We start from the raw sequence: 15,455 nt of genomic DNA, 5'->3' as shown, positions 1-15,455 counted from the left end.
TTAACCCCCATACTTGCCCCCCGCCGGAGGTCTCCCCATCCAAGCGACCACATGACAGAGGCCAACGTCCTCCCAGCATCCTTGAGCGCCTGTGATGGGCACCGAGCCAGTGACTGATCACCCGCCCGTTCTCTCTCGTCAGCACTTTCGCTCATCCAGCTCGTCATCAATGCTCGGCGGTAATAAAACCAATGTCATCCGGCTCCTTGTGAAGTTCACACGAGGAGATAAGGGAAAGAGGATCTGCCACCAGCTTTTTGTTCCAAATGAATCCCCCACTGTCTTTGTGTGTACACCATTTCCTCGGTGGTAGTTTGTGCTGACAGCAAGTCAATCTCGTGTTTTTCAGACTTTGCTTCTTTAAAGTCATTTTCTATTTGTCTTTTATGGTCAAGTGTGTGTTTCTAAATAGAAATAATCGATCGGTAGAGGCCGTTCAGGAGCAACAGGGGCCACTCTTTGGTTAATTAAAGCTGTGTATGGCTGCCGTAAACATTAGGTAAATGGGGCTGTATATCAGGCTTATTACCTGGACATAATCGTTAGTGAGGGGACTTTGTACAGAGAGATCTATTATAGGTCGTCAAACAGGAACGCTGCTTGTGTTAAGAGCACCTGGTCTGTGTGCCTGAAAGTAAAGTATAATGTTTTGATGTCCATACGAGAGTTTACAGAGTGATGGGAGTCTTAAAAGACGGCAAGACAATAAGCCAAAAAACTTTTGCTAGGTGTGAGCGATAACTCACTTTGCAGCTGAGGCAGGCCATTTCCTTTTCTAATCTTTCTTCTCACATGCTATTATATCAGAACAGGAAAAATTCCTAAAGTCTAGACAGAACTCCTATCGCCAAACGTCCCCCTAACATTTCTTATCCAAATCTGTTTGTGTGCAGTAGACGACGGTTTGTTGGAACTGAGCTATGAATGCCTGCGGAGATTACGAGGGTGCAGGTGGGAAAACAACATTAAGAGGAGATAAGAGGAAACTCATAAAATAGCAGCGTTTCATTTCCTAAAAACACAACAGGTGCAAGGGCTGCCTGACAGACGACTATCTACCGGTCTGTAGAATCATAGCCTGGATATCCTTTCTCTAAATAGGAAACTAGGACCGTACGCGAAGCTGTGGATGGAATGCTGATGCTAACATGCAGCCAAACTTTTAGTGCAAAACCTGCTGCAAAATGATCCCTCATTAGACATGAAGTGTTAAAATAAAGTGACATTACAAGTGAAGTTACCACATCCTGCGCCCGACTTTAAAGCTTCCTTAAAACTACATCCACATTCTCTCCAGGCACCTGACCTTCTGCCTTAGAAGCACAACGCACATTAATATTTCATATCACAAACACAGGTAAGACATTTTGACTTACACAACAGTGTTGGGAAGTCTCTACACACAGCTGGGCTTCTTGCTCAATGTATTTCAGTGCATTCACACAAACACACTCTTTAAAACTTTCCTGCCCCCTTAGAAGTTTTCAAATTTTTTACTTTGACAAGTTTGAGCCAATAGGAAATGTCATCTGACCTTTTTATCTCCTCTGTCGCCCCCCGGTGGTGGAATGAACTTCCAAACTCCATTCGATCTGCAGAGTCCCTCTGCACCTTTAAGAAAAAGCTAAAGACCCAGCTCTTTCATGAATACCTACTAACTTAATGATGATGGTCTCCATATTATTGATGATGATGATGGTTTTTGTTTGATAACGACGACTTATAAGATGGTTTCTATACTGATTAGAGCTCTCAAGAACTGCCGTCAATGTTGTGCTTTGCTTCTGTGCAATGCCTGTCAGCACCTGTGTGTCCAATCGGACTCAAAGCTGATCGTTTGCTCTTACTGACATTGTTCCCTTTTTTCTAGATCCTTGCTTGTGTTGTTCTTACTCTCTGATGTACGTCGCTTTGGATAAAAGCGTCTGCTAAGTGAATTGTAGAATTATCAATAGCCCTTACCCTAATGCAACACAGTGGCATCAATATTAGTAATGTTGATGGCATGTGTGAAGCACTTTGAATTGTCTTGTTGATAAAATGTGCTATAAAAATAAAAGTGTCAAATGATAAAGCTTAGCTTGAGTTCCTTCAAAAAATGTTTTTCCAGTCAGTTACAATCTTCACCAAACAAAAGCATGTATGATATAAATCAGCCTGTCTTTTCCATAGATTAAAACTGAATTACCTACAGGTTTATTTATCAGCCCTCTGAGCTGGATGTTAAAGTTTTCACTTAGACAGAGGCTCAAGAAAATTACCAGACCCTCCTTCCTCCTCTCCCCTTCCTCATCGATTGTCTGCACGTCTGCGCCTCAGTGTCTCGTGGCAGCAGAAGCCAAAGTGATGGAGACAAAAGGCGGTTTGGGTATTAATTCAGCGCTCAAGTCTTCTTTCAGGATCCTTTCACATGCAAAACGTCGGGCTGCGCGTTGGGCAGAAGGGGACGCTGACAATTACTGGCTCACATTGAGCCGCCGTTGGAGACTGACTCTTCAGACTGATTGACAAATGAAAGAGCTGAAATAGCTTCCATTAAAAACGGCCACTTGCCAGAATAGGGGGGATCATCTCCAATATCTTGTCTCAAATGGGAAAGGGAAGAGATGAGCGTGCATGGGAAATTGAGCTCACAATTCAGAGCGTTACAAAGGCCATTTATACAACATGCACAGAATACCCAGCGGCCCTGCAGAGGCTTTTAAGCTCAAATTCAATGGAACATCAAGATAGAAAAGTGACTTTCTGAGGGGATTTGCATCCAACTGTTCTTTCCCTTCAATCTATAAACTTCTCACACCGCAATATGCTAACAAATCTATTCTGCTTTACATATACAGATGGACATAAATGAGGGTGAACACAGATTAGGACTGATTGGCCAAAATTGCCTTCTTCCTACAGAAAAAGAAAAATCAACCAATATGTCTGGAAATTTCTGTATGTGATTTCTGTGGAGACAAAGCGAGTTGGTCATTGTCCTGCGGAGCACGTAGACGGATAGATTTCCAATCACGGATGTTGCTCACTTTGTCTGCTAGTCCCTCAGTATGCCCAATCTACACAGCTGAGTCCAGAATCCAAATCAACAGTTTGTGCAGACGGAGGCCTGTTGAGCTCCTCATCTCATGTGAAAGCAGAATGCCATGGCTCCTGCCTGTGTGAGAATAGACAATGCCTTTTTGCTGAGACTGCCTTCAACTTCAATTCTGATATGAGTGAACCAAAAAGCATATATACATTTACTGCAAATGAATGACAAAGGCACAGTCAAAAAAAATGTATCAGAAAAAAGCTTCATTTCCAGTCCTAAAATAAGAAATCATCCAGGCCTAAAGGGGGCAGCGCTAAGAGCAGCAGCTCTATTTTCAAGAGAACAGAGAGAGAGAGAGAGAGAGAGAGAGAGAAGTGGCAGTGTGACTTTACACGGGATATGAGGGCGGATTTGACCAAAGGGATCAATGTTACAAATCCAGAAGAGTCAAAGTGACTACCATAACAATGATTCTGAGGATGGCAAAGACAAAGTGGGATTGGATAGGACCAACAGGGAGGTTGGGCATCAGTCAGCAGCCATCCATCTTTGGATGCATGAGCTCGGGGTTTGAATGTGTCAGGCCAGGGATGCCAGGAGCCAGACGTTGCAAATCCTGGCAGACTTGGTTGTCTGGATGTGCAGTTTTTTGTTGTTGCATAGTTTCCTTTGTTTGTGTTTAGTGACTTTTCCCAGTTTATGTATTTGTAGAATTATTTAAGCATTTTTTAATCCTTGCGTTATGTGTTTTTGATATGTATTTTTTTTAAGAATTTCTGTTTCTCCCAATCAGTATCGTTTAGGATCTTGTAGCACTTCAGCCCTTTTTGACCACTATAGAAAAGATGAGGTGGATGCAGAAGTTACACCGCCTTAGTAAAACTTCATGTAGGTCAGGGCACATAACCGGACAATGAAAGACAACAAATATGAAATGTAATGTGTGTTTCATATTGCTGTTTTGGTTTGTAAGCCGAAACTACATTTTGGCCCTGGGTTGTGTAGCCTGGAGAGCAGCTGCTGCAATCTGAGAGCAAGCACGCCTCCAGTGATTAGGCAAAATCTTCACAACATCAAATGTCCTGAGGGCAAAATGAAGATCTTATTATCCATTCAAACGAACGAACAAAAGAACATCAATAAAGTAAATATTCTGACAAAGGATTAGCGTTTCTGTGGTTTGCATGAGATGCAGGTAGGCAGAGCGATCTTAGGTATAAATGAAGAGCACTTGTGTGTGAGAGCGCAAACAGCTGCAGGGGAGAGAGAGTGCTGCACGCTGCTGCAGGAGCACAAACAGCTTCTTTAATGGAGAGCGGGATGTGAGCTGAAATTCATTTGTGAGATGACACTCACCTGGAGTCCCACAGCACTAAACCCCCGCGAGAGGGATGTTGTGGCTCCGAGGATGTGGAGCAGTGGCTGCTGGGACGTGTGTTTGAGTTTGTGTGTTTGTTGGGGGGGTGGGGGATGGGGGGGGGGGGACAAGATTGGGGAGCTGAGTAAAAAGATGCAGAGGTTCCTGTGTCATGTCTCTGAGGAAATCAATAAACTGCAGCATGCACAGCACACTGCTTCACGCATGTATACAAGTGTACACACACACACACAAACGCACGCACACACACACACACAGACAGAGGGAGGGAGGGAGGGAAGAGGCATAAAGAAGCTGCATGTGAAAAACTGGCCAGCTGTCTTATTGTATTATCTGTTCCCTTATTGCTTTGATTAGATTCAAAAGTGACGGCAGCAATTTTCATTTTCATTCTTTATTATTTCAAACATTGGAATGCATTATTGTATTAATAAAAGGATGATTCAAACCACTCACATATGAATACTGAATTAAGAAAAACTTATTGCTGCTGAAACATGCTCCGAATTAGAATAAGAAAAGCTTAAAATCAGCTTTTCTCATTGAAGTTAGAATTCCTGAGAGGTTGTCGATGCATATGTGGGTGGTAATGACTTCCAAATTAGTCAGTCAGCATATTTTATGATGACATTAAAGAAACAGCATTTTCTGTTGATCTAGCTGAAACTGTTGCACACACTTGTGGGCTCAAAGTGTCTGCAATTATCAAAGTTTGGTTCAGTCTAATAAGCGTTCCCTTTAATGTGTTTTAAGAGTTGTGTTTTGTCTTTCGGTTCCTTATAGGAAGTATGACCTTCCCTAAATCTCTCCTTCCTCCTTGCACTAACTGGGTTATAGATCCAGCTGTAAACAGCACTGAGCTGAGGTTCAAGGTGAAGTCACGATGGATGCATGTGAAGCTGTTTCCTGAAGGTGAAGCATAAAGAAATAGCACACTCAAGAGCCCAGGACATCAAATTTCAAGCCCGGGAGCAAAACATGAAAGAAAAACAGAAACAAAGCTGGCAGTGGCTGTACACAAAGACCAACCCCACTAACACACACAAACACACACCTCCATGACAAAAAAGAAAGACCCAGACAATCAAAAGGAAGAGAATAACAATAAAACAAATGTCCTGCTCCTCCTGGAGCAGATTTCCTCATCATTAAATGATGGCCTGAGGGCAGAGGGAGTGTGATGAGGAAACAGTGGCATGTGCCCCGCTCTGTAATTAAAAGGTGTCCGGATGGAGAGAGAGAGAGAGGATGATAAGCACCGGGCTCTGTGCCTCAGGACACACCAATATTGTCAGACACTTTAAACAATAAGCTTACCTATTATTTTTAGAAAGAAACAAAGACAGCAGACAGATCTAGTGTTTCCAAAATAAATCACTGGAGTCTTTCTCGGAAACAGGAAAGCAAAAAACGAAGAGAATATATTTACTATTACTTTTATATTTATTATAAAAATGTACTGTATCAGTCAAAGAACGGTTAAAGGTGTAAAATGTATATTTTTTACACTAAAATATCTAAATTAATTAAAGACTGACTAAACCTATGTTATATTTTTTTTTTATGTTGAGTACTTACATGACCTGAAATATTTCCAACAGTTATCAAAGCCAAAAATTAACTTAATTTTAGAGTTTCAATGGGACGTGTCTTTCGTGGCGGCCGCCAGACACGCCAGGCACAACATGACGGACACGACATATTTATCATTGCCATGGAAACACTGGATGTTATGTCAAAGACCGCTATAGGAAAGCAGAAACTGTAACTAGTCTGGGGGTCTGGACTACACAGTCAACTCAGATTGTTTTGCTATCGAGGGTGGTGGCGGAGTAGTAGAGGGAATCGCTCCCATGATTCCCTGCCAGCCTCGACATCATCTTTTCTAGATGTTTTGATTGAGAGGCCCCTGGTGGCGGAATGTAGCTTGTATTCAGGAATTAAAATTCGGACTACAAGCTGACAACATGCCATTGTAAGAACTGCTTTCAAAAGACAGATATCAGTGTCAGTGATATACATAATTGGATGTAACCATATGTAGTTCGGAGTTTGTAAAACTTTATAATTAATAGACTTTAGCTCAGAGATGAGAGCAATAGGCTTAAGTATTGAGTTCTTCATGTATTGTATCCGAGATAACAGGTGACTCGGCTGTCCAGGAACCACATTGTTCCCTGTTAAGTGTTCAGAAGGACTTCTTTACTGTCAAAGACAAAACACCAAGTGGTAATTTCATGCCTATATAAAGGAAACAAGGAGACGTTTATGGATCACAAAAGTTATGAGTATTTATCCTTAGGAGAACTATAATGCAGATCCATTAAAAGAAATGTTCAGATTGTCTACTTAAAAAGTCAAGTAATATTCTAATCCTTCAACCTGCTAGGAAAACAACAAACTCATCCAACATACTATCTCAAAAGCAAATAAATTCCATCCTATAAGGAGTGATGGAAAACAACTTTACTACTGTCAGGCCTTTGGATTACAGTCATTTGCCCTGCATAAAATGTTCACATTAGCTAACAGCGTAGGTGTAGGTCATATGCAGTCACAAAGAAACACCAGACATTTCCTGACACTTGTTCAAGCCATTTCCGTACACGCCTCAGTAATGAGTCTGCAATCGCACCAACACGCCTTCTTTTGATTCCATTTAACACAAATACATCCATATATCCTACTTAGGGGTGTTGAAGTAGCTTGAACTGAGCACAACAAACAACAACCTTCAATGCTCAATAGAATCAGTTCTTTTAGGATAAGAAAGAATAAATGCATGGAGTCACAACTTGGATAATTTCCCCTGGCAGAGTCTGATTGGTTCGCTGTGAGAAATCAGTGCGGGCAGTGTTCAGAGGAAACCAAGTTTGAGAGTATTTGAGCCTTTTTGACAAAGCTTTTTAATATGTCTTAATGGAATGAATGGTGCCACTAAATTGTATTGTTCTGCAAAATAACAGTCTGTCGCAAGACTTTCATTATATGGAAAGCTAAATCTTCCATCCATCTACTTCTCCAGTGATGGTTAAATCTCCCTTGAGAAAGGAGAATAAAACACACTGGTGAAAGGAGGATATTTCATTTGTATATAATTACAGAACATTTCGCAGAGTGCTGCATAAAGCAATCAGGAATCACTCCTCAAAGTTGGCAAGGATAGAAAGAAAAATGTTTCTTGTGTCTGAATATTTTATTTGGACTTTTTTCATTGGTAAAAAGCTTTTGTCTGCCCTTTGCCAAGTGGAGATTGTTGTATCACTGCCAGTCAGGTTTGGAATTCTCTGGATGGGGATTGAAGATGAGAACAGTCGCAGCTGAAAAATGGCTGCAACTCCATGGAGTCATGCAACTGCTGCCAGAGTAGACTGCTTCATTTTTCTGGCTTTAGCTTCAAATTAGATCAGGCATCAGAAACGACCTTCAGATATCAGCCGAGCCAATATGCTGACTAGGATGCATGGGAGAAAAAGGCCAGTGATCAAGATTTATGGAGTGCTGCGGGTGTCAGGAGTGATACGTGTCTCATCAACGGTGAAATGAAATGTCAAATTAAATATGTGTGTGGGCGTGTGAGAGACGATCGAATGGCTGTTTGTACACCGAGACAGAGAGACAAAGACTTTCGCATCCAATAACAGACAAAATGAGAGAATGAGAGGGAAGTGCGGGTGTCAAACAGGGTGCTTATAGTGCAGAACACTAATAAGGAGCGCGTCAGCAGGACGGCGGCGGCAGATCTATTCTCCTTGGGGCTCCATCTTGGCAGCACCTGTTATAAACTTTCTCTGCCGTCTTGCACAATTGGTTCTGTAATTTAAAAAGGTCAGCATGGCTCTTGTGTAATTCAATACTCTCATGGTGCTGTATTAACCACATATTTAATCACCCTCAGGGTGGTGTGCGAGCTGAATACTTAACAGTAAAAGAGAAGAGGTAAAACCCACAGTTCAGCTCAGGGCCCATCGCTCCCACCTGATATCTGTGACTCGTGATATGTAGGAGGAGAAGCTGCTTATCCATGAGTACCGCTCGGTGTTTATACTCCAGTGGAAAATCAAACCTGGAAAACTGAATGTGCAATGCAAAGTCACTTCCGCAAGAGTCTTCATTGGAATAGCCAATGTTCACCCAAATGGATGTAAGGTCACTCTACCATATAACGCAATCCCCACCTGCTACATATTCCAAACGTATGCCTAATGTAAGCATCCTCACCTCTGCCTCTAGGAGGGAGAGAAGGACACGTGTGTGTGCATGGCAATGTGGGCCTCTTATTGTGTATGTGAGACAAAGACAGCCTGCATCGATTCCACCTTGGGTTTCTTGGAGACAGATTTAAGTGTCTAAGCATGTGTGTGGTATCTGCATATACCAATCATAATAAAAAGTGAGAGGAGGTTATGACTGCTATGAAGAATGCTATGACTCTAATCGTGACCCTGCAAGCCTATGTGTACCCTAACTCAGGGAGCACAGGGAGAATTCTAACATCGTTTCCACCTTTGTATGACCTAAAACTTAAAAGATCTGTAATATAATATGTAATCATACATTTTAAATTGCTTTTATTATTTAAATAAGGGGTTAAATCAGTGCCCGGCTGTCAGCAGCTAAACCCCAGCACCAGTCCAGACTTTTTTGACCCGGGTGGCCCAACAGGAGCACGGACTTATACAGGGGTGGCCTGAAGGGTGATGTGTGCACAAGCTCACTGAAATAAATATCAATTATTAACCCTTTCTAACCTCACCAAACATGTCTACTTTTAGAACACAAGATGATGGCAATATGACATTTGACAAGATTTTTGGGGGGTTGCACCTGGAGTGGTCAATCACATTTCTAGGGTGGCCCAGGCCAGCCCTCTGGACAGGACCCTGCACAGCACATACACACAAACTTTGGCCACATATATTGAGACTAGGATGGGTTGACATGCATCACAGAGATGAGAGTGTTTTTTGTTTTGATTTTTAAATCTGGATTAGGTGCTCTCAATGGCTCGATCTAGGAGGGAGACTTTGATATGAATGGTGAAAGTTGCATCACATCTGTAAAGACATGACTTCATGATAAACTAGTAAGATGTGTTCCATTTCCTCCCAGCTCTCAGATACATTTCGATTATAAGCTTGATAAATGGGGATATTAGCTGTCGTATCCATTCTTACTGAATCCCTCCCGTAAGTGTTGGCAATGGATATATAAGGTGCATAAATGGCCAGGATACAAACGTATTACTCAGTAACCTGAGTGTGTTAACTGTGTACCTATAAAAACCCAAATGAAGAAAATGCAGTTGAAAAAGGGAACAGGGAGCTATTGCTTTTGGACCTGGAGGTATTTACGCTAAGGGTAGAAATTAAAAGAGCTCTCAGTCTGCGGGTATGCAGAGAAATCAAATCAAAGTGATAAGTCTATATTTCTCTCTCATGAGACACAATGATAGGAAGACACACTGTCCTTGCATTTTCCGACTTTCCTACATATAGATTTTTTTCTGACAGTAACTTTTCAGGAAGTGTAATTCACAACCTAGATGTGACATCTCTCTCGCTCTCTCTCTGTCTCTCTCTCTCTGGTTTGGGTGAATTGTCACTGAAGCTGAAAACCGTGCTTGAGGCATCAGATGTCTTACATAAGATGAAATCTTTTTTCTTTTAATCATCTTTTTTTTTTTTTTTTAAACTCCAACACACTTGTTGAGATGTCATTCTGCAATTCTTGAGGGTATCACCTTTCTTTCTTCTCAGCTGTAACTAGAGCAGAATATGAGATGTAGGCAACAAATGATAAGGAAAGCCCTTTGGTTAGAAAGCTCTGACGCCATCAGAGTTTTAAGCAGAAGTGTCAGTTACACAAAGTGCTGAATTCAATCTTAAAATAGCTCTTAATGCTGCCAGTCAAAGGGATATGATTGAGAGCTTTTTTTTTTTTACCAAGGTAGGGAACTCTCACCCTTGCGCACACATGCTCAAACACACATGCTCACACACACACACACCATTAAATCAGAGTATAGGGAGCCACACATTGCCCTACACTTGACAAGTAAATTGCTTCCTAGATTGTGTTGGCAGAAGAGAATACGGAGAGAAAGAAGTTGGTTGACGTGAACATGGTTAAAGAAAATGAATGAGAGGTGAAAGGCAATAGAATGAATCGAAGCAGCCAGAATAAGTAGATAACAGAGAGCAGCGAGTGTGAAATGGTCTGCTAAGCAGGACCGCACTGGACCTGTCCCCCTGTCTGACGAGAACTGGGTGGGAACGAGGAGAAATCAACACGGTGTAACTGAGATGACTGTCACATGGTGGTGACAATAAAGCCTATAGGTGTTTCTCTTATCTCTGACAGAGAGACACTTCAGCAGGGCAGGAGATGGGAGACTTCACTCCTTGTAACACATTTTGTAGATTGTCCAACAAAGCCGTGGGAACACAAGAACAACTGAAACCAAAGAAAGAGCTGAAGGACGTGGAAAAGTCTGGATCAATGCAGATTGTGTTTGAGCAAAAAAAAACGTTTATCTTGCCACCAATTTCCACCTTCATAAGAACACACATTGAGATCTTGCTGTACCACAAGGTTGTACTACAAGGTTCTCTTTTTTATAATTAGAGATGTTTGAAAGCTCTTAAATTCAGTCATGAATGTATTATTGAAGCACAGGGTGCTTCAATAATACATTTCAGACTCAATGCCTCAGTAACCTGAACCGAAAGAAACAGCTAATCTCTAATCCTTACAAAAACCCTCCTCATGTCAGTATTGATCTCAACGATTCCTTGGAAAAAAAGTTCTTCGTTTGCAAGAGGCAGAAGAGTCAAGTTTAGGATACTTAGATTTTGCCACACCACTGACTTCAGAGTGAATTCCTGCACGTCTGGTTAAGCTACAGGATAACCCAACAGAGTTTCTCGTGCCTGCATCATGATTGGATGAGGTAAAGGTTTTGTTCAAATGTATTTTTTGTACATCATCAACTCAAATGTGGACAAAGAAATGCAGATTTCAGACACCAGTGCAATCATTCTTACTAATATGGCATGATTGCTGTCTGGCCAGCAAGATATCACAGTTAGATTTAACAATACTCATAACTATATTAACAAATATCCTACCTGCGGTCAAATAGTTCTGTTTTTCAAATCCTTATCTGAATATCCAGGAGAATATCACAGCATTTGTTTCTCAGACAAAGGGTACAACCTTGAAAGGAATCCTTTAACTAATCAGAAATGGATGCACAATTTGTTTTAAAAATACAGGCTGTGATTCCTAAGGGGTCAGTTGTCTAAGATAATCTATTTTTACAATCTTAAACAGGAGAGGAGAAAAGTTGCTGATGTGTGCTTATGAACTATGTTGCAGCCCTGGTGCCCAAAGGTGATGTAGCTCCTCGAAGTAGTGGCGCTTCACAGTTTCATCGCGGTAATAAATCATTAAAGCGAGTTCAAAGGTGTCAAGCATGCAAGAGTCGGACAGTAGATCAGACTGACAGACACACAATGATGATACAGGCGGACCATGAAGTGTTCACCACTGATGCAACGACAAACCAGTGCAGAGAAATACGGTCAATCTTACCTGGGACTACCGGAACCTCTTCAGCCTGAGCCAGCCTGAGCAGAACCATCATGAGGAGGGGTGTGGCCCCTGACCACGTGCCACGCATTATGATGCTCACAGTCCTGGCATCACTAGGCGGCAACCTGGAGAAAGAGGTAAAAGGTGTTTAAGTGTTATTGTGATGCAGGGATATTCTTCTCTTCACTTGGACACAAAAGAAAATGTAATTTATCGTGCAAATGAATAATTAAACGCCGGAGTGCAAGAGTAAACAACAATTTCTACAAAGCATGACCACAATACATTAAACACCCCTCTAACAGCACTACTACAGCATAGTGAATAGAAAACAGGTTTTAATGGCAAATGGCTAACAATTATCTATTGACTTCCTTTATGTTGTAATAGGATGTTAGTTGAATCCATTATTTAAAACCCCGAGAGGATTCATTCTTTGAATGTTAAGAAGATTGAAAATCGACTCTCTCCAATGCTAAACTCTTACTCAGTCCTTCCTTTTGTTCGCAAACAAACACACACACACACAGAACAAATGCCTGTGTGTGTGTCAAATTGATTTCAGACGGGTGAGACAAAAGCGTCAGAGTTTAGTGGTGTGTGCAAGACAATGCCGCCATGCTGACATCACCTGCACGGCAGTGACAGGGACCGTCTGTAGCATGGAAATAAATCGGAGGATTCCTTGGATCAGCCATCTGTGGAACAACCTGTTCACCCTTGTTTGATTACATCCTGCAGCCCGGGCGGCTTCAACCGCTCCTGGTCTTTCTCTCGGTATCTCTCTCTCTCGTTCACACTTCTCTCTCTCTCTCTCTCTCTCTCTCTCTGCACTGCTACGCTGTGTGATTTTCTCTTTGGGGGCCCTTTTTCCCCGGCATGACACACTTCTTAAATTGGATATGCTTCAGCTAAAATATGATGGACCTGCTTTATCAGGAATTTCCAAGGCACTGCAGTAGTGGTTGAGTCTCTTCAAGCCTTGCATCTTTTCAGATCATGAAAAGAATCATTAAATCATTTCTTGACAGTAAAGATGTGAATAGGCGGTCATGAAAAGGAGAAAACACCTTAGCTAGGGGAAGCTACCTAAGCTCTCAATACCACTTGTTTCACAGCTAGGGGAAGCTACCTATGTAAGCTCTCAATAACCATTTTTTTAATAGGGTCAAATGCGATATATGTTCCCTTCTATGTCTTACCTGTCAATATATTTAAAGGTAATCAACCTTATTATTGTTATTTGACTTGGAGAACCACTAAACTCCAGAATGGCTGAATCTGAAACTCCCAACTCTAAGACTCACAGACTTTGAAGAGCTTTCCCAGTAAGTGTGGGAGTGCTTGTGCTCTGTCAAAGTGCATGAGAGCTCTGATAGAAAAATTTCAAAGGCAAATTACACACTTTACAGACAAATTACAGACTTTCCTGTGGGTCTTCCCCAGAGTTCATTGCGAGCTTGGTGTTGTGTAAGACGTGATCTTCCACTCATGTTGTATATTGAAGCAGTAAACAATAAAATATGTTGCCTTCTTTATATCTTTTCAGCTTATTAATATCACATTTGTGGCTTTGTGTGTTTTTTTTTTTTAAGTTTGATAGTTTTCTTAAAAATTTGAACTCTTAACTACTGAAAGAAATACAAAAGAATGAACTGGAGGTGGGCTTTTCGTCTTATAATTAATAATTGTAAATAATTGTGCATCTTGTTTCCAGGCGAGAGGATTGTGTGTCCCAGTACTCGTTTTTTTTTTTTTTTACCATCTCGAGCCCTCACGGAGTCACTCACTGACTCACCTGAGGCCACTCCAGTCCGTGATGTCACTGAAGTCAGTGCTTGGGCTTCTTCTGTGATACCTTTCTATAAAACCATTCTGCCCCCTCTCTCTGTCCTTTATTTACAGTCTATGTAGGATGGGTGGGTGTAACTTGTTTTCGCCCTCATGTTGGTCCAATCCATTTAATTTTAGCCGAAGTGGGAAGTAAAAATAACATTTTGAAACAGGTTCTGTTTCACTATGTTTTATTGTTGCTTAACGCGACAAGCGATTTCATGTTTTTCCTCTTTTTCTCCTTAGAACAAATGTTACCATGAAGAGTTCCAGGTATCATGGCATTATTCATCCACCCATTACACAATCACAAGTTAAATATGACAAACTTCCATTCCTTTTTAATTCACATAACTAAATGGATTTTAGTGGCGCTTTCTTTTCTTGTCTCCGTCTCTTGCCACTCTCTTGAAAGGCGAGGAAGAAGGCGCAGGCATACTAATTTACACTCATACCTTTCTCTCCCATCTTATCTCCGGGTACTCAGTGGACACTCCTGCCCCCCTTTTATATGCATTTCATGTTCCCAGAATTAGAAGAGCCTCTTAAAGATGTCAGTCAGGTCTAAACCATGCGGAGCTCATTGTTGCAGGGTGTGTTATCATAACCTTTCATTGCTCCAGAGCCAAAGAAGAGCCGAAGAATTATGTGTTCTATTTGCACAATTGCGTCATTTGCATTTGATGATAGCACCGTATTCCCTGCAAAAAGTCCGATAAAGTAGTCCCTGTAGTTAGACCGGAAGATTCCAGTGTTTTTTATCCTACAGGGTGAATGTGAACCAGTTGCACGCCAGTATCCTGGAGCAGCAGCGGACTAGGTTCCTTCATTTTTCTTGATAATTGTGTCAGATAAGCACCGCATCATCCTCTTGCAGGCAATCTGATAAATACCCAATTACCAGTCAGGAGATTGCTGTGACAAGCAACCACACAAGGGGTCTTCGGTTTCGGGAATGGGGGAAATATGGCATTGAAATGGCCTCCTAAACACAAAAGGATCATCACCCTGTCCCATTTGATTAATGAATGGACGGATTAGTGATTAAAGAAGATTTATTCAAGCCCTCTTTTTCTAGAAAACCGCAAACATGTTACACGAAGATGCATCAAAGCCCAATCAATGACTATTCCTCTCTCAAGTCAAAGGAAATGAGCATGTTTTACAAGACTTGTCTCGGTGGCTTCCTCTGCATTCACAACCAATTCAGTCCGAGAGGAATGAAAGGCCCTTATTGTCTCTCTTTATCTGACTCAATGACTGCTGAATGGATTGAAGCCAATTAATCAGGGCAGTGACAAGAAGCATTGCTGCTGGCTCAGTGACCGACTACCACAAAAGACAGGAACCATCAGCAGAACAGTCACTGCCCACAAATTGATTTTCTGATGCCGGATTAAACCGAAGCGGTGTCATTCAAATCCTGTGGTTTCTCATCCTGACACTTCCACATGACCTAAGCACTAAAAACCCAACAGAGATGAGGCTACTGGGGATGACTTATCATTGTCAGCATGGAAGAACGAACACATAACTTTACTCAGATGCACTAATGAGATGAACAGTTCTTACAGTATGCTTGAACCCGGACAAAGTTCAGGTGAAGTGTTTAAA

At 41.6% G+C, this 15,455-nt stretch overlaps 1 protein-coding gene across 3 annotated transcripts in view; it reads right to left on the bottom strand.

Annotated features, from left to right (window-relative positions):
* robo1 (roundabout, axon guidance receptor, homolog 1 (Drosophila)) overlaps window positions 1-15,455 on the bottom strand; it is a 226,610-nt gene that overhangs the window by 191,434 nt on the left and 19,721 nt on the right. For all 3 annotated transcript variants that reach the window (XM_061046938.1, XM_061046934.1, XM_061046936.1), the window contains exon 2: window positions 12,009-12,133. In XM_061046938.1, coding sequence (XP_060902921.1) covers window positions 12,009-12,096 — 88 coding nt within the window. In that variant the 5' untranslated portion in view covers window positions 12,097-12,133. The remainder of the gene's footprint in view (window positions 1-12,008; window positions 12,134-15,455) is intronic.

The sequence above is a fragment of the Labrus mixtus genome, chromosome 9 (assembly GCF_963584025.1).
Source record: "Labrus mixtus chromosome 9, fLabMix1.1, whole genome shotgun sequence".
Taxonomy (NCBI): domain Eukaryota; kingdom Metazoa; phylum Chordata; class Actinopteri; order Labriformes; family Labridae; genus Labrus; species Labrus mixtus.
Note: the sequence above shows the minus strand (reverse complement) of the source record. Positions and strands in the feature narration are given on the sequence as shown.